The 25189-nt window shown below is 48.6% G+C and overlaps 1 protein-coding gene across 2 annotated transcripts in view; it reads left to right on the top strand.

Moving 5' to 3' along the window:
- ITGB1 (integrin subunit beta 1) overlaps positions 1-25189 on the top strand; it is a 446163-nt gene that overhangs the window by 333619 nt on the left and 87355 nt on the right. For both annotated transcript variants that reach the window (XM_086941542.1, XM_086941543.1), the window contains exon 14: positions 14398-14630. In XM_086941542.1, the coding sequence (XP_086797668.1) occupies positions 14398-14630 (233 nt within the window). The remainder of the gene's footprint in view (positions 1-14397; positions 14631-25189) is intronic.

The following is a 25189-nucleotide window of genomic DNA, read 5'->3' on the forward strand; positions in this document are numbered from 1 at the left end:
CCTCCTTCTCTTATAAGGGCAACAACCAATCTCCCTCGTCCAGAGGTTATTCTAGGAGGTTTTAGAGGAAACAGTAGGGTAAGAAATTGAGGTAATTCCACACGCACTTCCCTCGCAAACAAACTGTGACACCTCTGCTACCCCCAGATCATTCCACTCCTGTCGGGGGACGTCTCCTACCTGTCTGGAATTCAATCACCTCAGACAAGTGGGTGCTACAAATTATCCGATATGGTTACTGCCTGGAGCTTACAAGCACTCCCCCAACTATTCTTCCAAGAGCACATGCAATGTCACCGGAACATCTCACCCTCTTTTAAAGCAAGAGGTTCTATCTCTGTTAGAAAAACATGCTCTAGAGCCTGTCCCATTAATATATCAAGGGACCGGGGTATATTCCCTGTATTTCTTAATTCCCAAAAAGGACGGCTCTCTGAGGCCTTTAATAGACCTCAGACAGCTGAATCTATACATACAGTTGGACCACTTTCAAATGGTCACATGCCAACAGGTGATCCCACTACTTCAGCAGGGCAACTTTCTGTCCACTCAAGACTTAAAGGACGCCTATTTCCATATTCCCATTCACCCTGCTCACAGAAAATATCTCAGGTTTGTGGTTGACTGATAACGCTGCCAGTTAAAAGCTCTCCCATTTGGAGTAACTACAGCACCCAGGGTTTTCACCAAGTGAATGGCAGTAGTCGCAGCTCATCTAAGAAGATAGCACGTTCATGTCTTCCCTTACCTCGACGACTGGCTCATAAACGCCAGGTCACAACAAAGCTGCCTACATCACACTCCAAGGACAGTCCAACTGCTTCACGACTTTGATTTATTGTAAACCTCACCAAGTCTAAACTTCCAACCATCCAACACTCAAGTGCATCTAGAAGTCACAATAGACACTTGCAAAGCTCTAGTGTACCCCACCTGTCAGGATTCGCAACATGTAAGCTCTCATATCAGTTTCAGCCTCAAAACTGATTGGAATGATGGCTGTGTGCAAGACTTCAACTGTGTCCCATAAAGGAATTCTTAGCACATCAGTGGAACCAGTCTCCAGGTCAGTTATCAGAGCTGGTGTTGATAGATGGCCGCACTCATTGCTCTCTGCAGTGGTGGAATATACAAAACCTTTCCAAGGGGCGGCCATTTCTCGATCCGTTTCCACAGATAGTGCTAACATCAGACACACTGGTTTTGGAGCAGCACTGGGAAAACATACCGTTCAGGGCATGTGGACTCTGCAACAAAAACAACTCAACATAAACCATCTCGAACTGCTAGCAATCTTTCTAGCATTGAAAGCTTTTCAACTTAATCTAGTAGGATAAGCTGTCCTGGTTCTCACAGACAACATGACAGCAATGTACTACATACAAAAGCAGGGGGGGGGGGGGGGAGGGGGACACACTTTCCAGCTCTCACAGCTAGCACAGAGCATCTGGAGATGGGCCATACCTCAAATATTTCTCCTTGCAGACCATCTTCCAGGAGTAGACAACCAAGTTGCAGATCTGCTCAGTCATCAACGACCGCAGATACACGAATGGGAACTTTACCCTCTAGTTCTCCTCCCATTCTTCCAAATGTGGGGCTTCCCAGAGATAGAGCTGTTCGCCACCCACCTAAATGTAAAATGACCAAACTTCGCGGCCAGGCATCCGCACCCATTGTCCAAATGCAATGCACTATGGATGAATTGTTCAGGGATATTTTCTCGCTCTTTTCCACCTCTCCCACTCATTCCATTAGAAGTTTGGAAACTCAAACAGCACTCCCTGACTCTTATCCTAGTTGCTCCCACATGGGCCCGACAACCCTGGTTCACAATTCTGTTGGAGCTATCAGTAGTTCCCCACCACAAACTACACCTCTCCACCAAGTTTCATACTCCGAACCAAGGAGAGATAAGACATCCAGATCCCAATCAGCTCAACCTTGCGATTTGGCACCTGAAATCCTAGAGTTTGATACCTTAATCTTCAGCCAGACTGTATGAATGTTATCGAAGAGGCTAGACGCTCTACCACAAGAGCATGCTATGCAGCAAAGTGGAAGAGGTTTGTCGTTTATTGTAACAATCGGATTGATCCACTAGATGCTTCAATACGAGACATCATTTGCTATCTATTACACCTACAACGTTCTAATTTAGCGGACACTTCCATACGCTTACATCTCGCTGCATATCTGCAATATAGACAGCACTTGTCTCTTTTGGAGTGCCCGCAATTAAAGCTTTCATGGAAGGACTTAAAAGACTCATTCCTCCCAGACTTCCACCTTCTCCAGTGTGGAATCTCAACATAGTCCTTACAAGACTCATGGGTCCACCCTTTGAGCCATTGCACAAATGTGAAATACAATTTCTCACCTGGAAGGTAGCCTTCCTTATAGCCATCACTTCTCTAAGAAGAGTCGGCGAGCTTCAGGCGCTAACCATAGAGGAACCTTTTTTGGAAATACATCAAAGGAAAGTGGTTCTTAGGACTAACCCCAATTTTTTACCTAAAGTTATCTCTGCCTTTCATATAAACCAATCTGTTGAGTTGCCTGTCTTCTTCCCTGTGAGAAAGTGCCATCTTTCGTGCATTGGTATGCCCCCACTTTTTGCTGAACTGCTGATGTGCCCTGGGCTCCTGCCAACCAGGTGCCCAGGGCCTGTGTTCCTTCCCTAAAACTGTGTTGAAACTAAAACCCAATTGGCATCTCTGGCCACCTGTCAGCCCCTAGTAAATGTTACCCTAGGTACTCTGGGCATGGTGACCAGATAAGACCCCTAAGGACTGCAGCACTTATTGTGCCACCCTTAGGGGCCCTGTACCCTGACACCCACATACTGCCTTTGCAGGCTGAGTGTCTAAGTGCAGAACTGAACAAAGTAGACCTGGGACACATCCCTGTGTGCCATGCACACACAATCCACTGCCCTGGCATACCTCAGTCACCCCTCTAGCTGGGTGCCCAATGCCAGCAGTGTGGGCACAGGTGCATGAGCCCTGTGCCCCTATAGTACCCAGTACCATTTCTGGGCACTGTAAGTGCAGTGATGCCATTAAGAGTATATGGTACTGGGAGGTTGTCAATACGAACTCCACATCACCATAATGGCTACACTGAAGACTGATAAGTTTGATATCAAAGTTCTCAGCACATTCAACCCGCACTGATGCCAGTGTGGGATTTAATGTAAAATGCACCAGAGGGCACCTTAGAGATGCCCCCTGAAAACCTAACCTACAATCCACGTCTGTACTGAGCGGCTGCCTAGGCTGCCACACAACAGACATGTTACTGGACCCCTGGGTGAACAGCCCCCCGCAATAATGCACATCCTGGGCGAGGTGCTAGGTCTCCTCCCCCAGGATGGGCAGGGGAAGCTTCAAAGGCCTGCTGCCCTTGTGAACTTCTCCAGACCACTTGCTGTACTCAGCAACTGGCCCCCACCAGTTCTGACCCCCACTCTGGCGGGAAACCCCACATCAGGAAGGAGGGTGTGCCAGCATGTGCCAACCCCACCCCTCAGGTGGGGGAGGCGAGGTGAAGCACGACCCTGGGCTCCGGCCATCTTGAAGATGGGGAGCCCTGCCCAATCACAGCTAGGCTCCTGCCCCCCTCCCACAGGAGAGGAGCAGAGTAGGGGGTGTACCCACCCCAGGACATAGGCTTACATTGACTGGTTTTCACTGAGTGTCGATTTTTAAAATCAGCCGAATAACGATTTCAGAAATACTTACCTGGGATCAGGAGAGAGGCCAGTGCTGTACTTTCTAGTTCAGTATTGAACCGCAAAAGTAATCTTAACTGTACTTATCAGTTACCTGCATTTTTTTCCATAGGAAACCATTGACTGATTTTCTCTGAAATTTCTTCTCTCTGAAATTTCTTCTAAGTGTTGATTTTTGCAAATTACAAACATTCCTCAAACATCGTACCAACTACTGAAACTTAAATACTTACCTGTCTTAGGTAGAGGTCCCAGTGCTGGACCTAGGAGTCCAGTGCTGGATTACAAAAGTAACGAGAACCTACTTTACCTGTGACTTGAATTTCCTTCCATAGGATAACATTGCTAGTTTTTCTCTGTAAAGTTTGTGTCAACTTTGAAAATACATTTATATCCTTTAAAAATTACAACTGTAACCAAAACGCTTTTACTTACATGTTTACAGCTTAGGTCCCGGGACTGAATCCAGGATCCGGTCCTGTGGTTAGCAAAGTAATACTGAAAGTAATAAATTGCATTATTTATATAAAAACCCATTGAGCTCAATGTTAAATTGTGTTTAGAATTGGGTTGCCTATTGCAACCCTAGTAACTATTGTACTTACCAAGTCTATTGCCTCTCTGCAAAGTAATTGCCAAAAGTCACTCCTATTGAGTAAAGTATATTTTGATACCTGTTGGTTCTAAAATAAATCAACTATATATTTTGATATAAAAACAACGGGCCTAGAGTTCAGTTCTTGTGTGTGAAACTTTTTACTGACTGTGTACAACAAATGCTTTACACTGTCCTCTGATTCTGCCTTACTGCTCGACCAAGCTACCACTTTAGAGAGAAAGGTCAGATCTGACTTTAACCTCTATAATATACCTCTGGAGATTGGGGACTCTATACACACTGTACCTTACTTTGGTCCAGTATATCTAGAGCCACTTTCTTACATTCCCTCCACCAGATTCAGTCGCAGAACGTGCCCTTGACATTAGATGTTAAGAGCTCATTACTATACTACATAGAAAGAACAAAACATTTTAGGAAAAGAAAACAAATCTTTGTTGCTTTTGCTCCACCACATCAAGGCAATCCCACATCAAAATCAGGCATTGCAAGGCGGATAGTAAAGTGCATTCAAATAGGCTTCATCAAAGGTAAATGAACATTAACAATTTCCCTAGAGCGCACCCTACACGCAAACTAGTGGCTTCTATGACATTCTTAGGAAACGTACCTATAGATGACATCTGCAAAGCTGCAACATGGTCTACACCACACACATTCACAAAACATTGTATGGATGTCCTAGCAAAACAACAAGCTAGTGTGGACCAGGCAGTTTTTACGAGCACTATTTCAAACCACTGCAACAGCTACAGATTAGCCACCGCTTCAGAAATAACTGCTATATAGTCTATGCTAAAGCATATAAACTACAGTTCATATGCTTTGAACGAAAAATGCTACTTACCCAGTATGCATCTGTTCTTGGCATATAGAGCTGTAGAGTCATATGCGCCCACCCGCCTGCCCGGTTACCTTTAACTGTTGCAGTGATATCTTACTTAGATACAACCTACCTGGAAGTCTACCTTTATTACTTTACTAACTGCATTATCACTTTTTATGGCAAACAATCTAAGGATGAAGTTGATGCCCATGCGCACTATCACCAAAACTTCCTGCAACCGTGAGTCCTGAAATTTGGGTGGACTGCCTGCTTTTCAAAAAGACTCGAGACTTCCTGTGCACAGTGTAACTGTTCTAAAGAACTTCAAAGGAAAAGTCCCTGAGGCCTCTGGAACTGCGAAAACCCGACACCTGAAGCAACGACTGCACCAGTCACTCTGGCCTGAGTTGAAGTGAGTCAACTGTGCCAAGAAAGTTCCCCAGCCCTCCAGAGCTCGAGTCCATTGTAGTGTCACCCATCCTAGATTCCCCAACGTCTCCTGCAGCCTCAGAAAAGGTACCCTGTACCACGACTGCTCTCGTAAGGAAAACCCCGACTCCTAAGGGCACCCCTGCACACGCCACCCCTGTGCCTTGGAGAAGAGGAGCAAAGGTGTCCTTCTCTCCCCCCGCCCCCACCTCCTTGAGCCCATTTGCTGGTTCAACCCCCCTGGCTTGCAGCCTCTTTTTACAAATGGCCGATCTCCATTGAAACTCATTGTGCTCCCGACACTGATTTGTACCCAGCCGCCCTTGTTTCGCTGGTGGTGTACTGTTGATGCTGCCTTGGACCTTGCCCATCACTCACCTTAACTACTGTAGATTGTTCCTGTAAGTCAATGTACTGTACCTGTTTGCAGAACTTGTTCTTTCTTACATAGACTAGCCTTGCAGAACTCAGAAATTGCAGTTTCCAATTTTTAAAATGAAAATAATTTATATGTAAAAATGTACTTACCTGAACGACTTTTCTCTGATGCCTAAACATATATAAAGATATCTGCTATTTTTATTAATTGGTGTGGATCTCCTTCTTGAGTCGTGTATCATTCATTAATAGTGTGTATTTGCAAATGTCTTGCACTCCTCTCTGTTAAGCCTAAGGCTGCTCGACCACACTTCACCCTAATAGAGCAGTTTGGGATTGAATAGCAAGCTTCTGTCCACTCATAAGGGAACCCCTGGACTCTTTACATGGTATATCAACTTTTTTGATATACCACATAAAGAGCCAGCTTCCTTCACTCCCCTAGTCTGGCAGTATCTTTAGCTGGTAACTGCATAACCAACAGATCCAATTGGCCCATTCACCTCAACTTTTGGCCGGCTGTTGCACCCATGCAGCAGAAGTCTACTAGTGACTACACAAAGTTTTTGTAAGCAAACTACAGTGGTGATAACCAAATAAGAATAAACTGAGTGGCGCATGCCCCAACTTAACACACCGTGCCAAGCCACATGAGTTATGTTGCTATGTTCGCCATTAAAGCTGCAGTATCAGCTGAAATGTTGGACTTGCAGCGTGAATCCTTTTCTGGATTCACATGCTGTGCTATGCTTCCGCCATCTAGTGGTTTGGACCGGAATGGTCTTTTTTGTGCTGTTGACCACCATTTGGTGCCAGGGACATCCCCTGTGTGACGTCCGACGGTATCCTGGAGTTAGTCGTGCGTGGTACACATCTTCAGATTCTTTTTTTTCGCCGTTGGGTCTAGAAGCAAGACTGGAAGCTCCAAAGATTTTTTTATTTTTTCCCCAAAACTTCAAGAAAAGAAGAAAAATTTCTGAGAAATCTCATTGTTCATCCACACCGTAACCGGAGAGTACAGCTTCAGGATCAACACCACAGAGTACCACATCGGGCCGCAAATGGCGAGGTAGGGGACATGGAGAATACCCACTTGAAATTCTGCCCCAAGTGCCACCACAAGTACGCTCAATACGACCCACATGACGTCTGCAACCTTTGCCTACCCGAAAACCATCAGGTCAAAGTCTGTGAGACCTGCGCGGCATACCCGTTGAAGATGCTTCGAACACGCAGAAAACAACAAGAGGTCCACTATGTCACAATGTCACAGACCGCGAAGAAAACCTCTCTGAGACCTGGGTTTCTCTAGCAACAAGGAAGAACATTGAGCACCAGCTGAATCGTCGCACGAGGGATCAGACGTCAAAGTTCTGGAAGGGGATGACGAAAAAACCCACGCCAGAAAAAGGCAAGCGATACGAAAAAGAAGATGGAGAAGGTAAGACACCATAAAAATCTGTCTGAACCGAAGATCCATGAACATAAGGCAGCCCCGACGCCGAGCAAAAAGGCAATTGAAGGTCACCCGCGATTAAAAGAACGCCACGTAACCCAACCGAAGGTTACAGAGGAGGAAAAATCACCCAAAACGCCAAACCCATGGGTCGAACACGAACCCACGAAAAAAAGGCACAACACAATTGAAATTTATCATCGACGCTGGTAAAAAGTGTCTGATGCCGAGAGAGCTCTCTAAGTCGAAAGAAAGAGAAAAAGACTTGAGGACCAAATGGCGACGTTCCTCCAGAATAAAAAGGAGTTTGACGCATCGCTAAAGGAATTTCGAATCCCAAAGGTACCGGTTGCCGAACAGGAAAACTTCAACACCAAGGAGGCAGAAAATGCAGAGGGAGAAGAAGTGATCTTTGGTTCTCCCCTGAGCCCAGAACCTTGAGACTAGGAGTACGGGGATGTACCTGAAGAGGAAGTAATCTCCGAAAATTTTGAAGATTCGTGGAACGATCTTGACACCGAAAGCCCGGAGGAAGAGATCTGCAGTTTTCCTTAGAAAGCTTCGCCTCCAGGCAACAAAGCTTTCTACAAGGACCTTGTCAAATCAATTGGGAGTAGCCCTACATGAAGAAAAAGGAGGCACGTTTCCTATGAAAAAAACCTAGCCCCAGCTACTAAGGGAACCCAATATCTTCCTATGCTTCCTAGCATACTGGATCAAGGAAAAGAAGCTTTCAAGGAACCAGCTTCAAACAAGTGGGTAACTCCCACAGTGGAAAAAATATACAGCCTCATCATAGGACCCCAAATATATTCAGGGAAACTCAACACCTGACTCAATTGTCACCACAGCCAGAAGGAGAGCTAATGCAGTCTCCAACACCGAACCTCCACCAGAAAAGGATAGTAAAAGGATGGACATGGTGGGGAGAAGAATGGAAAAGGAGGCGGCAACACAGTATCGCATCGCAAATTTCAGTGCCCTGCTAAACAGATATAGTCACCAACAACGGAATGAGATAGAGAAGATTCTTAACAAACTCCCAGAGGAAGACAAAAGGGCAAATTCTATTGTCCAGGAGGGGAAAAACGTGACAAACACCTGCCTTAAGTCAGCCTTAGATGCAGCAGATACTACTAGTAGGCAGATGTGCACAGGAACCATCCTAAGGAGACATGCCTGGCTCAGAATATCTGGATTCAAACATAAAGTTCAAACATCAATCATCAATAGACCCTTCAGTGGAGAGGCACTTTTTGGAAAGGAAGTAGATGAAAGCCTTCAACAGATAAAGAAGAACGAAGAGACGGCTAGAGCAATGGGAGCCCTACATTAGAGAGGTTCCTTTAAAAGGGGTGGATTCAATAATAGAAAACCCACAGGTAGAGGCACCTTTGGTCAGGGACAGCAAATGTCACAGTAGTCACAAGGGCAGAATCCAGGAGAACAACCAGGTCAGCAGTCAAGTTACCAAGGTTGGCAACTTTCGGTGAAGAGGCAGAGGAAATGGATCCAACTGACTCAATCATAAACAAAGATCCACACAACACCAGTGGGAGGAAGAATATCCTTGTTCTTTAAACAGTGGCAACAGACAAATGGATATTACATTTGGTAAAGTACAGGTATTGCATAGAGCTGCCGACAAGAAAACAACCTGCAATCTACCTCTACGAACAATGGAAATTCTAAAAGAGCCAAGAAAGCAGTCTTCAAGAAATTTCTATACAGCAAAATGGAAGCGATCTACCACCTGGTGCACCGCTAACAATAAATTAATACTCAGGAAACCGTAATTACATACCTGACGTACCTCCTAGATAGCAACATCAACTACTCAAGCATAAAGGTACACTTGGCTGCCATAGTAGCATACACAAGAGGAAAAACATGTAAAAGTTTCTGTACAAGTCCGGTAATTAAAAGGTTCTTAAAAGGAGCAAAAAGAATTGCTCCATCAAGAGCAACTCTAGTACCTATATGGAGCCTAATTACAGTACTATCGCAACTTATGACAAAACCCTTCGAGCCCATGCATACAGCGGACTTCAAACTGTTAATCTCATCGCTATCACGTCCCTACGAAGAGTGAGTTACAAGTGTGAGAACTTGGCCTGATATGTGATGTCCACTATTCTAGTGGGCACCCTGTATCAGTCCAAACAACCCTTATGGTGATGGTTGTAAAGTCAACCTTATAGACCAGCTATCCTAGTGGTAGCATGGACAAAGCAGTCTTAGGCTAATACTTCAGAGAGCATGTGAAGCCAATTGTTTTACCAATAATAACCCCTTGAATACCAAATGAAAGGACACCACACAAGGTATATATAAAATATATATGCATTTATTACTAACGCAACCCCTCTGCACTCTTTTTGAGGTCAGAGTTTGAGATACAGCTCAAGTGACTCAATAAGCATACTAGAAGTTGCACAAATACAATTCTGCCCTAGGGGCCTCACGAACCATATACTAAATAAGTGGTGTAAGAACCACTTCAGAACAGGTGAATCGGCCTAGGGCCTAGGGAATCGCTGAGACTACACTGAACAACCACAGGTTAAGAAGTAGGAGTCTCACAGGATGCGTGTGCAGTTTCTAAACACACACGTGAGTTCTCATAGACTTTCAATGGGAACGTAAAAGTTAGAAACTAGTTGATTTCGGACAGTCCGGGTGGACTTGCGGGGAAACCCAGTTAAAACAGGACACTTGGATAGTTATTACCCACGGGAGCACCGGAGTACTCTGGTTACCTCACCCAGGAAAGCTGGGTGCATAGGTGTGAAGTCGTGTCGGGTTTCGTCGTAGATTCCTATGGAGAGCTGCAAGAAGATGCTGTAGGCGACCAGGAGGAAGATGTCCGGATGGATCCAAGGGTGGATCGGAGAAGTGAAGAACCTGAAAGCAGAGGGGACAGAGTCTGGGTCACTAGCCAGTGACCAGGAAGGAACCAGGCGATGTCGAGCTGCAAACAGGTGAAGAAGGGAAGCTTGTCTCTGCAGCCACGTGGACCAGGAGGCGTCGACCACGACCAGGAGCTGGATACGGACTGTCCCACGTAGGTTCTCGCTGTTGGCGGTGTCTGCTTCCGGATTGGAGTCAACAAGCCTTGGCAAAGGCAACCCACACAGGAAGTGAAGATCAGCTTCTTGTACAGACCAGCAAGGTCTGTGGAGCTTTCCCTTTACAGGAAAGCAAGAGCAAAGCCAGAGCAACCAGGCACGCAGCGTTGTTTCAAAATGGGGTCTTCAAGATGGCCACTAGCCAGCAGGCTAGCAACCGCGAAGACGCGTCGAGAAGAAATGCAAGAGCAGGCCCCACGCGGCACTTGTGGAGTGTGGAGAGCTGAGCTTCGGTGCACTTACGACTCTGGGTTGGGGCTTCTCAAGTTCCAATGCACAACTTCGAGGACGCTTCCGAAGCTGCACAGTTTAGCTTAGGGCAAAATGGCCAGGTGTCTGGTCCCACGTCTCTTGTGTCCGCCACGGGTCTCTGCTTTGCTGGAGGTGTGGTTCGGGGTCCGAGAAGTCTGGAAGTCCAGTCCTGTGAAGCAGAGTCTTCTGGATCCTTTGGGATCGTCGACAAAGCAAACCGGCAATTCGCTAGGTGGTGCCTGTTTGCACAGGGTGGTCACTCCTTGACCACAAGGGAGATTCTTCAATCTTCTAGTTGCAGTAGAATGTCGAAGGTCCAGAGTTTCGTTTCAGCTCAGGATAATCTAAAGTCTCTAGACTCCGCTCCTAGCTTTATACTGATTAAAGGGTCTGGATTACCTGCTAGGTCCCTCCTATGGGTAGGACCAGGGAAGGGGGTGGTTACACCCCTTTTCCTTCGTCCAGTTTCGTGCCAGAGCTGGGGCTGGAGTGCCCAGCAACTGGTTTGAACCAAGCTATGCATGGAGCACCTTGTGTGCCCCAGCCAGTGCCTCATTTCATTCAACCCACCCTGCCCCAATACACTATAGCCTGTCTGGGGAGGTGCTAGCACCTCCCAAGGCAGGAAACCTATTGTCCAGGCATCCCTCGCTGGAAGGGCTCCCAACTGCAGGAGGTCAGACTTGTGTCTGTGGCAGCAGCATCCATTTTGTGATGCTGAAGCTCTGTTTAACTTTAGCCGGGTAAAGCTACAACTACATGTCTTCTCCCTCTAGAAAGGTGGAATGCTACCCCCGCCGCCAGAACAGAACTGGTGGGTGGGGGGGGGGGGGGGGGGGGTAGTATTCCAAAGCGTATGACACCTTACACAACATGTTTTGATAAAGCCAAACCAAAGTTAGCATTAACTGCGAGTATTATAATGCACTTAAGAGTATATGGTATGGCTATATCATAGAACAGCAATAAGGACATGGTTCCGAAAGGTTCAGACAGGCTCAGCTCATGCTAGAGCACCATCTCACATAAAACCAAGCACTCTGCCTTCAGGATTGTCAAGGCCTGCCATAGGAGTGACTTATAGGTGCATATGTGTCTATATATAAGATTAGATATAGGAATACTATATCTAAGCAAGGGGTGATTACACGACCTTGCCCCAGCTGAGTGATCAGCCAGTTGTCAGTTTGGATGGCCAGCCAGGGGTGGCATAATACATGTTGCAGCCCCTGGTAGGCCTTGGATGCACCTATGCCCTGGGTACCTATGGTACACTATACAGGGGCTCATAAGGTGACCCAATATCCAATTGGAGATGTACCTAAAGTACATGGAGTCCATTTTACAGTGAGAGCAGATAGCCTGGGGCCCTGATTAGCAGGATCCCATGCCAACTAAGTCGAAAACCAGCTAAACACTAGGCGCAAAGTTGGGGTAACCATATAGTCAGATATCCACCTTCCTACAACAAGCTCTAACAATACAAGAACCATACTTACAAATCCACAGGCTAAAGTAATCCTAAAGCCGAACCCAAAATACCTACCTAAGGTGGTTTCAAAATATCATCCTGCCTGTTTTCTTTAAAAAAAAATTAAAAAACAAGAGAACGAAGCCTCCATACCCTGGATGTAAGGAGGGCACTGCTGTATTACTTGCAAAAAAACAGAACCAATCCGGAAAACAAAACAATTATTTTTCACCTACGCACATGCTAACACAGGATCACCAGTCGCAAAGGCGACTATTACAAAATGGATAGTACAAACCATCCAATCATGTTATGCCAATGCCCAAAAATAACTAACAATTCAGCCAACTGCTCACTCAACAACAAATAAAGGAGCAACCTCGGTTTTCATGGCAAATTTACCCATTGACTCTATTTGTGCAGCAGCAACATGGGCATCGCCACATGCGTTTACAAAGCCTCACTGCGTGGACCTACAAATGAGTACTGAAACTCAAATTAGACGAAGGGTACTTAAACACCTGTTTGCAAAGTCTTCCTTTCACCACAGCCTCCCAAAAATGGGACATACCGCTACATAGTCTAATGCACATCATGTGAATCCAGAAAAGGATTCACGCTGCAAAACTAAATGGTTACTTACCAGTAGGAGTAGTTTTGCAGCTTGAAGACTTTTCTGGATTCACATACAACCCACCCGGCCTCCCCTACAAGGAAAACAAACAGGTGCGGAAGCATATGATTAAATCAGGTATTAAAAAAACATCTCAAGGGCTACAGATAACTAAAGAGGCAGAAAAAAGAATCCTAAGATGGCTACGACGCACGTTGACCTCCAGGATTCCGTCTGACGTCACACAGGAGACGTACCTGGCACCAAATGGTGTTCGACAGCAACCAAAACAACAAAAAACAAAGACCATTCCACACCCACCACTAGATGGCGGAATAATGCACAGCATATGAATCCAGAAAACACTTCAAACTGCAAAACTACTCCTTCTGGTAAGTAACCATTTTGTTTCTTGGGCTTTCAATGAGCTTTGCAGATGTGCTCATTTACTGCGGCATCTATGATCAATAGGCAATGATTATTGGAATGATTTCCCAGTTCCTCTAGGTTCCACACGTGTACAAAAACTAGCCTGGCAAGTCCTTGCAATAATTTCAGATTAGTAAGCCGGTTTTTGTGAAACATTAAAAGTGAAGAAAAGATGTTCCCAACTTGGCTGTGTGATTAGTTTATGTTGAAATACTACATTTTAAAGATTTTTTCAAAAAGAGAAGAACATAAACATTGTTATTAGTCTGCTTCTGGAAAAATTTTACATTTAAACCATACATTTTAATAAAAATTGAATTTAACAAAGCTCTTTTGATTACTGCCCAAAATGACTGCAGTTAGGGCTGAAGCACCTATCATGTCTAACGATTGCAGTATAGTAGTTACACTTGCAGATAGCATGAATACATCTCTTGCTGTACATACTAATTAAGTGCAGCCCACATTGAAAGTGTGACGTTGATTCTCTGTGTTTTGCGATCTTCTGCACGAAGTTGTATTGTTGTATAAACAAAATATCTATTTCCTTGACATAGTAGGTTTTGGGATCCGAAATGGTGTACTGCAGCACTCTTCTAATTACTCATTCCATGAGTTCTATACTTGGAGTTGGCACCATATTTTGAATTACTTTTTTGCAGAAAATGTACCCTATTGTGATACTGATCTAAAATGGCTGTTTACTCTAGGACTGTCTGAGCTCTGCTTACAGACCCAAATAGTTTTGGCTCTGGAGCAGTATGGAAAAAAAGGCCCATTTCCACAGTGGATAATGGGGCACAACCTCCAAGACTATTTTCTGCGCCCTGTGCAACATCATAAATATGTGGTGCAGGTTGCAAGTCAGGCCTTAAAACGCTTGTGTGTAGATACTGTTTGATTTTTTTTTTTAAAGAAAATTACTATCAATCGCTCTCTTGTCTGTTCTTATACTTGCAATCCTACCAATTCGCTCTGCTTTACTTTGGCAATTACCCACAAATCTCTCTACTGTTTACGTGCAACGCCTTATGAATTTGTTAACTTTGTCTTTTATGAACAGGGAATGTGTGCAGTGCAAAGCTTTCAACAAAGGAGAAAAGAAAGATGTGTGTGAACAGGAGTGCAAGCATTTCAACACTACAATTGTAGAAAGTCGAGACAAGTTACCGCAGCCAGGCCAGGCTGATGCTCTGACGCACTGTAAAGAGAAAGATGCTGACGACTGTTGGTTCTACTTCACATACTCTGTCAATGGAACCAATGAAGTTGTTGTCCACGTGGTAGACAAACCAGGTATTAAAAACCACAATTTTGCTTCCACCTTTACTAAACAGTGAGTGCGCCTTATGTTACTGGTATATAAAGTTTTCACCCGATAGTCGTAGTACAATTGCCTATTTCCTTTACATATCTTAGGCCTGAAGCTTAGTGCTGGTGAAGGTATGCGATTATGGCTGGATTCAGCACCTACCTGGGTATTGTATTTTTAGGGCTCGCCTGGCGTTGCAGCGCGAAGCTCTGCCGCTAGCGAGCCTTATTGTCGTTGTGAAGGCCTCCCAAGTGGTACAGACCGGTGCACGAGCAGACACCGGTCTTTGAACGTGCGAGCCACAGGGAACGCCAACGTGCACGCTCACGAGGTCACGCTCCTGCCCTCCTGCTTCTCTTCCAAGGCGCGCTCCAGGCTGACTTGCGGTGTGCGTGCTCCAGCGTTTCTGTGGCCCATTTACCACAGCATGTTACCAACGGGCTTGGGGGCTGCACGACTGTCTACCAGCTTCTGAGGCTATTTTTGTTTCTGCAGCAGCACATGTAGAATCAGGATAGCGGGTCCATTTATGCTGTAGGTAGACAGCATGTGGTAAGTGAGGGCCGGGGGGATTTGTTTGCTTGTTTTCTGCAGGGGCTAAGCATCGCCTGATTTTTTTTTTTTTTTTTTTTTTTTTTTTTTTTTGTGTATGCTTTCCATCAATGGGGTCTTTCAGCGTCCAGTTTACATTTGTGGAGTACTCCAGTGTCCACTTTCCAGTACTGATGTCATCCGGGGTCCACCTTCCGTTGTCGGTTTCCAGCAGCGTGGGTTTGGCACCACCGTTCTTTTGCAGGCAAAGCTTGCCAGGCACTTGGGACACTTTCAGCGTGGGTTTAGCACGACCTCAGCATTTCCCGGGTCTTCCGCAGGTGCATGTGCGTTACAGGTTGCCTCAGCATCGCTCTGCTCCTCTCGCCCTGGGCACCAAGCTCTGTCTTGCGCTGCACACACTGGTGGCGCGCTTTAACTCCTGCCCGCAGCCCCTCTGTCTGCACCCCGCCCGCTTCATCTGTCCCTCCTCCTACCTCCGTCGCCCCAGACGCTCCCTCACTCCCCGCTGTCTCCAGTCTGGCTGTGCCCACTTGTTGTAAACACCTCTAGCGTCCATTCTTCTGAATGGGAGACCCCTCCTTCGCCCGCCCCCCCCTCATTGGATGGGGGCAAGCATGCAGGATTTGCATTGGCCAATCGATTCTCGGCGAGAAAGGGGTTGCTGGAGAGATTCTGCACCTCTCTCCTCGCCGCCTTGTCTGTCACCTCTGATCGCGCGCCACTGTCACCAGCAGAAGGTGGGGAGGGTCTGGGGTCGGCTGTGGAGATGGAGGGGGCGGGCAGGCTGTTGTCGCTAAGAATGGAGTAGGACTGGAAGGTGCCTACACTGGGCATTGAGACGATAGGCAGGGAGGGTCAAGGGCTGCTGTCATTGGTAACTAATTGCTTTGGATAACTGGCATAGAGAGAAGTTTAAGACGCTATGCAGATCGCATATAGAGTGCTACTGCTGGCACTAGGCACGCGGGGAGCAAGAGTATAATCAAGCTGGGCATAAGAGCGCAATAAGAAGCAGTTAGGGCTGCTGACGTTGGGGAATGTGATGTGAACAGAGAGAACAGAAGGGGGTTGTATGCTGTCACAGGGCACAGAGGCAGCGGGTATTCAGCATGCAGGGAGTACTGTAGCATTGCAGTGTTAATGCTGCATGCTGACACTAGGCAGGCAGGGGCCGGGATATGAGCCTGGGCAGGCATTGATCACATGGTGCTGACTCTGGACATGAAGAGTCACAGAGGTCGGTGTTGGAAGAATGGTTGGACTGGGGAAGGTTAGTTATTGAGAACTGATATTGGGCGTGAAGGAGGCAGGCACAGAGCTGACACTGGGCACCAAGAGCTCCGTGAGGGCGATGGGATGCTTCTGCAACTGGAGGGGCTTGGGTAGAGGGTGCCAATAGTACTCGATACACAAGCAACTGGGAATATACTGACCTCACACTGTCCATGGAGAGGACATAGAGCACCGCTGGGTGATGACAAGCCTACCACTGAGGCAGTGGACTTGCCGAGGGCAGGCAAGATCACAAAGTGCAGTCACTGGACATGTATTTACAAGTTTTATATAGCGCTAGCTAGACCCGTGGGTATCAGAGCGCTTTACATACACAAGGAAAAACAAGTTGCATTACATATCCGGACATCAGGCTGCATAAAGATATAAGCCAAGCATTATAATTAGGCATAGATTACACAACAGGACATAAGGATGCATAAAGATATAAGCAACACATTATAATTAGGCATACAGTGAAGGGGAGGGAGGAAGCTCGGGAGGTCGAAACAGTCAAATAACCACCTATCCTTGATGGACAAGTGAGCAGAGAGTCAGCTACGCTATTGAAGTCTAGGTTCGTTGAATTGGACGGTAAAGTATTTCTTGAGGAGAGGGTTAAGGACTGCAGACAGTGTGCTCGGAATCAGTAAGTGAAGTTTTCAGGGTGCTGACACTAGTCTTGAAGGGGACAGGGGTTTTACTGAGCCCTCTGTTAACAAGCATTAAAATGCAATATGTCCCGCCTTTCATTAAGTTAAAGCCATTTGCTTTGCTATACAATACCATTAGCAAAGCAAATGCCTTTAACTTAATCAAAGGCGAGACCTATTGCATTTCCAATTCTTGTTGTTGCAAGCACTTGTTAAGACTTGGTGAATGTCACTTTTTTGACACTGTCCCATAAGCATAATGTGAACTGTATTTCTCACAGGAAGTACAATAGCTAATAGCAATGCAGATTTGGATTCACTTTGAACATTCTTTTAAACTCTTTAATTCTGAGGCAAGTTATCAGCCATGTGAGAACTTGAAGGTAAAGATTTTCCTTATTTCTTTAAATCAGTAAAGTTTCCCTTTAATTCCAAAGAGTGGGCAAATCTCGTCAAGCGCAAAATTAATTCTTGCTATGAGTATATGCACGCCACACTGGAGAAAAATCGAATCCTAGAAAGACCGGTTCAATAAATCCTTGCACCATTTGTGACCTGTCTTCACATTAAATCAAATTTATTGCAGTACACAAATTTAGATATACTATTTTGTGTCACCATTATTTGAATGGTAAAGAACCTGGTTGATGTCAGTTTGACAGCTGTGCTTTCAAAACTCCGACCTAAACTAATAGTTCTATACAAAAAGAAAAGTGTTGCGGTGAAAAGACCTTAAGGATGCATATGCTGGTTCTGCAAGTCTGGCCAAATGTCAGGATCTTTGACCAAACCCCGGCCATGCACAGTGCTGAATGGATACACTGCAGTTGAATGAAGTGGATTATAAGAAAAAAGTCATTTATGATTAAGCAAATATAAACCAGAAAGCTTTACTTGGTGCAGACTCAACACCCAATACATACCACACATATATATTACCTACTGGCGGTCGCCAGTAGGTATATATAGTTAGGATTTTTTCTCTATGGGATTTTTGAAAATTCTATGTCTAATAACTTTGGCGTTTGTGGACGGAATTGGCTGAAATTTTCAGGAAAATGGAACATTTTGTTTCTGAGCAGCCCCTGACAATTTGGGGGGGGTTTCATTAAGGGGGGGCCGAGAAAAAAGGGGGGTCCCAAAAAGCGTTTTTCCCATGTTAATTTCCATAGGGCGGTTGGCCTCACTTTTAGCTCGAACGGCTGAATGGATTTGCACGAAACTTGGCAAAATTGTAGGGACTGTTAGCCCGATGTGCCTTTGCTAGGTCTCAATATATGTGCTCCAGTGGATTTTGAGTAATTTAGGTTCCAAAAGATATATATCTGGGCGGAGCCTAACCACACATCTGATCTGATTGGCTGTCAGCACTTCATCCAAGAAGTGTTGGCAGCCATCTTGGGACCAATATACATGATAGCACCTCATTAAAAAGCATTGTAGTTAATAGAGGGTTTTAGGACTTTAGTTACATTATAAATCATTTGTTGATGGTACCATACTCGTTTTAGGAATTGTGGTGGGTTCTAAGGTGATTTTACCATGTGAAAAAACCTTCTGCTGTGATATCATGAATCTGAAAGAGACACGTTAGTGATAGATTCCTTACCTTAGAATATCCCCAGGCGTCAGACTGGATCCGGAAACTTTTGCGTAGCAATACCCCTGCGCGCCGGTAGGCGTCGTCTGCGGCTCCGCGTCCGTCGTCGGCGTCGTGAGCGCCGGGATGACGTCGTCGGAGTACTTAGACGGCGCCCATGCGCGCTGACGTCAGTTCTTCTTTTTTCCGCGCCAGCTAGCGCAGATCCGGAAGAAGCTCTACCCCCAGTCACTTTTTGACTGAAAATTTTTGATCCTTTTGATCTTCTCTTTAGTCGACTATCTCGACTATCGGTGCCAGGGATGCCCGGGTTCAAGCCTTGTTCGAAGTGCGGCCGACTCATGTCGGTCAAGGACCCCCATCGCCGGTGCCTGAAGTGCTTAGGCCTCGACCACGACGATCGATCCTGCTCCGACTGCCGGGCCCTGACGTCGAAGGCTAGGCGGGAGCGGTCCCGCAAGCGTCTCGAGCTGAGGCAGTCGGCCCCGCGCCGCTCCAGGTCCCGGTCCCGGTCCCACGGGAGGTCGAGAGACAGGTCGCGAGGTCGGAGTCATCGACGTTCCGGAAGTGGACACCGATCCTCTGGTTCCAAGTCCTCAGGTAAGAGGCATGAGAGGTCGGAGCGACACCATCGATCCTCCGACCCGCCCCGACGCTCGCACGATGCGGCCGGGGACTCGGGCGACACCGCCCACGCGGCTCCGCGGGAGTCGCAAGCGTCGCCGCCTGCCCCACACCTTCGGGTCCCTGGGCACGGCGCGTCGCAGGAGGAGGTCGAGAGATACCTCATGGCCATGAGGGCCCTCCCTCCTCAGTCGGTTCCCGTGGCGCCTTCGGGCCGATCGGTTCCGTCTGGAGGTCCTTCAGGGTCGGGCGCTTCGGCCCTGACGACGTCGGGTGCTTCGGCCCCGGCGCCGCTGGCGACTTCGGTCCCGGCGCCGCACTACCTCGCTGGATCCGGATCCGGGACCTCGCCGGTCGACCTTACGACCTCGCCGGCGCCGTCCCTTCAGGTGTCGTCCCCGGCAGCCGATGTGGTTGCCGCCCCCAATGTCTCCTACGGTCCTACTCAGGAGTCGGAAGGGCGCCGCTGGGTGCCGATTCCCTCGGCCTTTGGAGACTTTTATCTCCACGAGGAGGCCCTGGCTGTTAATCCTGGTCTCCAGGAGCCAGGTGACGAGGAGCAATGGGAGGGGTCCGAGGACCCTCTGGCACGTGATTGCCAGTCGCAGCAGGACTGGACATATGAGCTTGGGGAGGCCAGTGGTATTGACACCTCGCCAGACACTGGATTTACGTCGCCCCCGACTGTGGCTTCGGAGGCGGGTTCTGCTTACAGCGTAGTGTTGACGAAGGCAGCTAAGGCCTTAAACCTTCAGCTCCCCGTCGCGGCCGTGAGGACTAATCTCCTCATTGAGGTCCTCAAACAGCAGTCAGGCTCCGCGGAGCCCCTCCTGCCGTTCAATGAGGCCTTGTGTGACGTTCTTCTGGGCACTTGGTCCAAGCCCGCCACAGGCCCCCCTGTGGACAGGAACGTGGCCAGACGCTACCGCCCGGCACCGGGCGACCCATGCTTTTTGTCCACCCATCCCACCCCCGAGAGTCTGGTCATCCAGGCCTCAAACTCCCAAACCGCATTCCCGTCTGCCCCGCCCGACAGGGAATCCAAGAGATATGAACAGTTCGGGAAGAAGGTTTTCTAGTCTGTGAGCTTAGGGCTGCGGTCTGTGAACACCGCCTGTCTCTTGGGCCGCTACACCCACACCCTGTGGGACACGGTTGCGGAGGTGCTGCCTAGATGCCCGGAGGAGGTCCAGGCTAAACTCAGCCAAGCCCTGGCGGACGGCCAAGATGCAGCACGCTTTTCTATCCGGTGTGGGCTGGATACTACGGACTCACTGGGCAGGGCGATGGCAACGACGGTGGCGGTTCGACGCCACGCCTGGTTGAGGTCCGCCAACTTCTCGGCCGATGTCCAGGCCACCCTCCTGGACATGCCGTTTGATGGCCGTCGCCTCTTCGGCGACAAGGCAGACCATGCGCTGGAACGTTTCAAGGACTCCAGGGCCACGGCCAAGTCCTTGGGCCTTACGGCCCCACGCCAGCAATCGGGTGCCTTCCGCTCCTTTCGTGGCCACGGAAGGGGCACCCCACCACGTACCGTCAGCCATGCGCCGCAGAATGTTCAACAACGCGGTGGCGGACGTGGGAACCGCCGTGGCGGTGGTCGGGGCCAGCGGCGAGGCCAGTCCACACCTCCCTCAGCAGCCCCTGCCTCAAAACCTTCCTAGTCCGAGTTTTCAGGCCCATGTGACGCCTGTGGGAGGCAGGGTTCGCCATCACCTCTCCCACTGGCATACAGTCACTTCGGACAGGTGGGTGCTGCAGATTGTCCGAAGGGGCTTCTCCCTCCCCTTCGAGTCATCCCCTCCATCCATGCCACCTCAATACCACCGTGTGTCGGGGGATCACTTGCAACTTCTGCAAGAGGAGGTTTCGGCCCTCTTGGCCAAGAGGGCCATCGAGCGCGTTCCTGGGCCAGAAGTAGGACGTGGTTGTTACTCCCACTACTTTCTGGTGCCCAAGAAGGGCAAAGGGGGCCTACGCCCTATCTTGGATTTGCGGAACGTCAACGGCTTCCTCCGGACGGAGAAGTTCAAGATGCTCACTTTGGCTCAGGTCCTGGCTGCCCTGGACCCAGGAGACTGGATGGTAGCGTTGGACTTGCAGGACGCCTATTTCCACATCCCCGTCCTGCCGGCCCACCGGCGTTACCTGTGGTTCACGGTAGGCCAAGAGCACTTTCAGTTTACCGTGCTCCCCTTCGGCCTTACCAGCGCCCCACGGGTGTTCACGAAGGTGATGGCGGTGGTCGCAGCCCATCTGCGCAGGCAGGGGGAATCAGTCTTGCCCTACCTCGACGACTGGTTGTTGAAGGCGGGCTCGCCCCAGACAGTCGTCAGCCACCTCCAGACTACGGCCGACCTCCTGCACTTGCTGGGGTTCTCCATCAATGTGCCGAAGTCACACCTGTTTCCCTTTCAGAAGCTCCTCTTCATCGGAGCGGTTCTCGACTCGGCGCAGTTTCGGGTTTACCCACCCGAGCAGCGGGTTTCGGGATATTTAGGCTCTGGTTCCCATCTTCCAGCCGTTATCCCGGGTCTCGGTCAGGTTGACGCTGCGGCTTCTGGGACTGATGGCCTCCTGCATCCTTCTGGTGCGTCACGCCAGGTGGCGGATGCGGGCTCTGCAGTGGGACCTGAAGTTTCAGTGGGCCCAGCATCAGGGCAACCTGTCCGATCACGTCCTGATCTCAGAGGGCACTGCGAGACAACTGCAGTGGTGGCTCACGGACCGCGACTGGGTCAGTGGCAGACCCCTCTCCCTACCCCAACCGGAGCACGTAGTTGTGACGGACGCGTCCCTCCAGGGCTGGGGAGGCCACATGGGAGAGGCGGAGATCAGAGGCCTCTGGTCTCCGGCGGAGTCCCGGCTCCATATCAACCTTCTGGAGCTGCGGGCGATTCGTCTAGCACTGAAGGCATTCCTCCCCTCCTTCACCGACAACACCACCGCCATGTGGTACTGCAACAAGCAAGGCGGGGTGGGGTCGTGGACCCTCTGCCAGGAGGCTCTGCGCCTCTGGCAGTGGCTGGAACATCAGGGCGTGACCCTGGTGGTTCAACACCTGGCAAGCTCTCTGAATGCCAGGGCGGACGAACTCAGCCGCCGGTGCATGATGGATCACGAATGGCGTCTGGACTCGGACGTGGCGCAAGGTCTCTTTCGGCAGTGGGGAGAGCCTTGGTTAGATCTATTCGCCACAGAAGAGAACGCGCAATGTCATCAGTTCTGCGCGTTGGAATTTCCAAGGCGGCACTCGCTCGGAGACGCTTTTCGTCGCGAGTGGAGCTGCGGTCTGTTGTACGCCTTTCCGCCTATACCACTTCTGCCCAGAGTGCTGAAGAAGATCAGGCGAGACCGGGCCCAGGTCATCCTTGTGGCTCCGGACTGGGCACGAAGATACTGGTATCCCGAGCTACTCAGCATGTCAGTCGATCCCCCGATTCGTCTGCCTCTTCGGGAGGACCTTCTGTCGCAGCAGCAGGGGACGGTCCTGCACCCGAACCTGTCCAGTCTCCACCTCCATGCTTGGAGATTGAGCGGCGGCAGTTGAGGCCATTTGACTTGCCTCCTGAAGTCTGTGATATCATTCTGGCAGCCAGGCGTCCCTCCACAAAGTCGGTATACGCCTGTCGGTGGAACAGATTTGTGGCATGGTGCACAGCAAAGGCTGTGGATCCTCTCTCGGCACCCCTTTCGGAAGTGCTGCTCTTTCTTCTTTCCCTTGCCCAGCAGGGCTCTGCTCTGGGCACTCTTAAAGGGTACCTTTCTGCTCTATCAGCCTTCTTGAGGCTACCAGATCAGCCTTCTTTATTCAAGTCCCCTATTGTAAGTAGATTTCTGAAGGGCATCACGCACATGTTCCCTCCTGTTCCCTTCGTGATGCCCCAGTGGGACTTGAATCTTGTTCTCACTTATCTGATGTGTGCTCCCTTTGAGCCACTGCATAACTGTCCTCTTCGTCTCCTTACTCTGAAGACTGCCTTCCTGGTTGCCATCACCTCTGCCAGGAGAGTGAGTGAGCTCCAGGCTCTTTCTTCTTCTCCACCTTTCCTGTCTGTCCACCCTGACAAGGTGGTGTTACGTACACGACCTTCCTTTCTGCCCAAGGTTGTCACGGCCTTCCACATCGGGCAGACCATTACCTTGCCCACTTTCTTTCCGCCTCCGCATCCCTCGAAAGAGGAAGAGAGGCTCCACCGTCTGGATCCAAAACGTGCGCTCTCCTACTACCTAGATCGCACACGCCAATTCCAGGTGGATGACCAACTCTTCGTTGGTTACGTGGGCGCGAAGAAGGGTAAGGCTGTGCACAAGAGGACCATCTCTAGGTGGATCATCTTGTGTATCCAAGCATGTTACTCCATGGCGAGGAAGGAGCCCCCGGCTGGATTGCGGGCTCACTCCACTCGGGCCACGGCAACGACAACTGCCCTGGGCCGAGGTGTCCCCCTGCAGGACATCTGTCAGGCAGCCACGTGGGCCTCGCTGCACACATTCGCAAGACACTACTGCCTGGACAGTCAAGTCCGGAGGGATGGCTTCTTTGGCCGTTCCGTCCTCCAGGACTTTCTGGTGTGATATTGGTTCGCAGACCCACCACCGGGGTTGGTATTGCTGGGGTATCTATTCTAAGGTAAGGAATCTATCACTAACGTGTCTCTTTCAGATGCACAAGTTACTACTTGTGTAACGATATATCTGTAAGAGACATTAGTTAGTGATAGATTCCTTACCGACCCACCCATCCTCCCCGTTCTGCGAACCGATATCTAGGGTTAAGGTCATCCCCTTTCAGGGCCCTAGTTTCATGGCACCAGTGTTAGTTCTATCATGGCTCTGCGTATCTGGCGCGGAAAAGCTGTGTGTCAGAACTGACGTCAGCGCGCATGGGCGCCGTCTAGGTACTCCGACGACGTCATCCCGGCGCTCACGACGCCGACGACGGACGCGGAGCCGCAGACGACGCCTACCGGCGCGCAGGGGTATTGCTACGCAAAAGTTTCCGGATCCAGTCTGACGCCTGGGGATATTCTAAGGTAAGGAATCTATCACTAACTAATGTCTCTTACAGATATATCGTTACACAAGTAGTAACTTGTGCATATTGTTTGAAAGAAAACTAATATCTCATGATTTTCCCACAGTGGTTTGGAAGGGGATCTATAAGCTAAACTGAAAGCATATTTTCTGTAAATTCACATTATCTTTCTCAGTCATGTGAAAATGAAGTCTGACATTCTCAGTAAAACATGTACATCCAACAAGGACAGAGACTGTCAGTTGATTCCTTTGTGTTCTACTGCAGCCCCCTAGAGTGTTCTAAAGAACAACTAGAGCGCTAGCAGTCCTACTTATTACAAAGGTATGGCACACCTGAAGCCATCTTGATTGGAATAAAGTGGTGACTCTTAAAACATTTAATTTAAAAAGAAACAACATGAGGGGTTATATTTTGCCATAGAAAGTATGATTAGTGCTGCAGAATGAAAAAATAGGGCACATTTTGAGTGACTTCTCAAATCCTTTTCTATTTCATTAAAACATTCTGACATGCAGTCTCCCAAAATGGCCACCAGAGACAAAAGAGCCCAAATGTAGCCCAAATATCACCCAGATGTAGCCCAAGTATAGCCCAATGACAGAATGTCCCAGGTTGTTCTAAAGAACAACTAGAGCGCTAACAGTCTTACTTATGACAAAAGTATGGCACACCAGAAGCCATCTTGATTGGAATGAAGTGGTAAGTCTGAAAACACTCAATTTAAAAAGGAACAACATGAGGGGGTTAATTTTGCCATAGAAAGTATGATTAGTGCTTCAGAAAGAAAAATTAGGG

Source organism: Lissotriton vulgaris, chromosome 10, assembly GCF_964263255.1.
Source record: "Lissotriton vulgaris chromosome 10, aLisVul1.2, whole genome shotgun sequence".
Taxonomy (NCBI): domain Eukaryota; kingdom Metazoa; phylum Chordata; class Amphibia; order Caudata; family Salamandridae; genus Lissotriton; species Lissotriton vulgaris.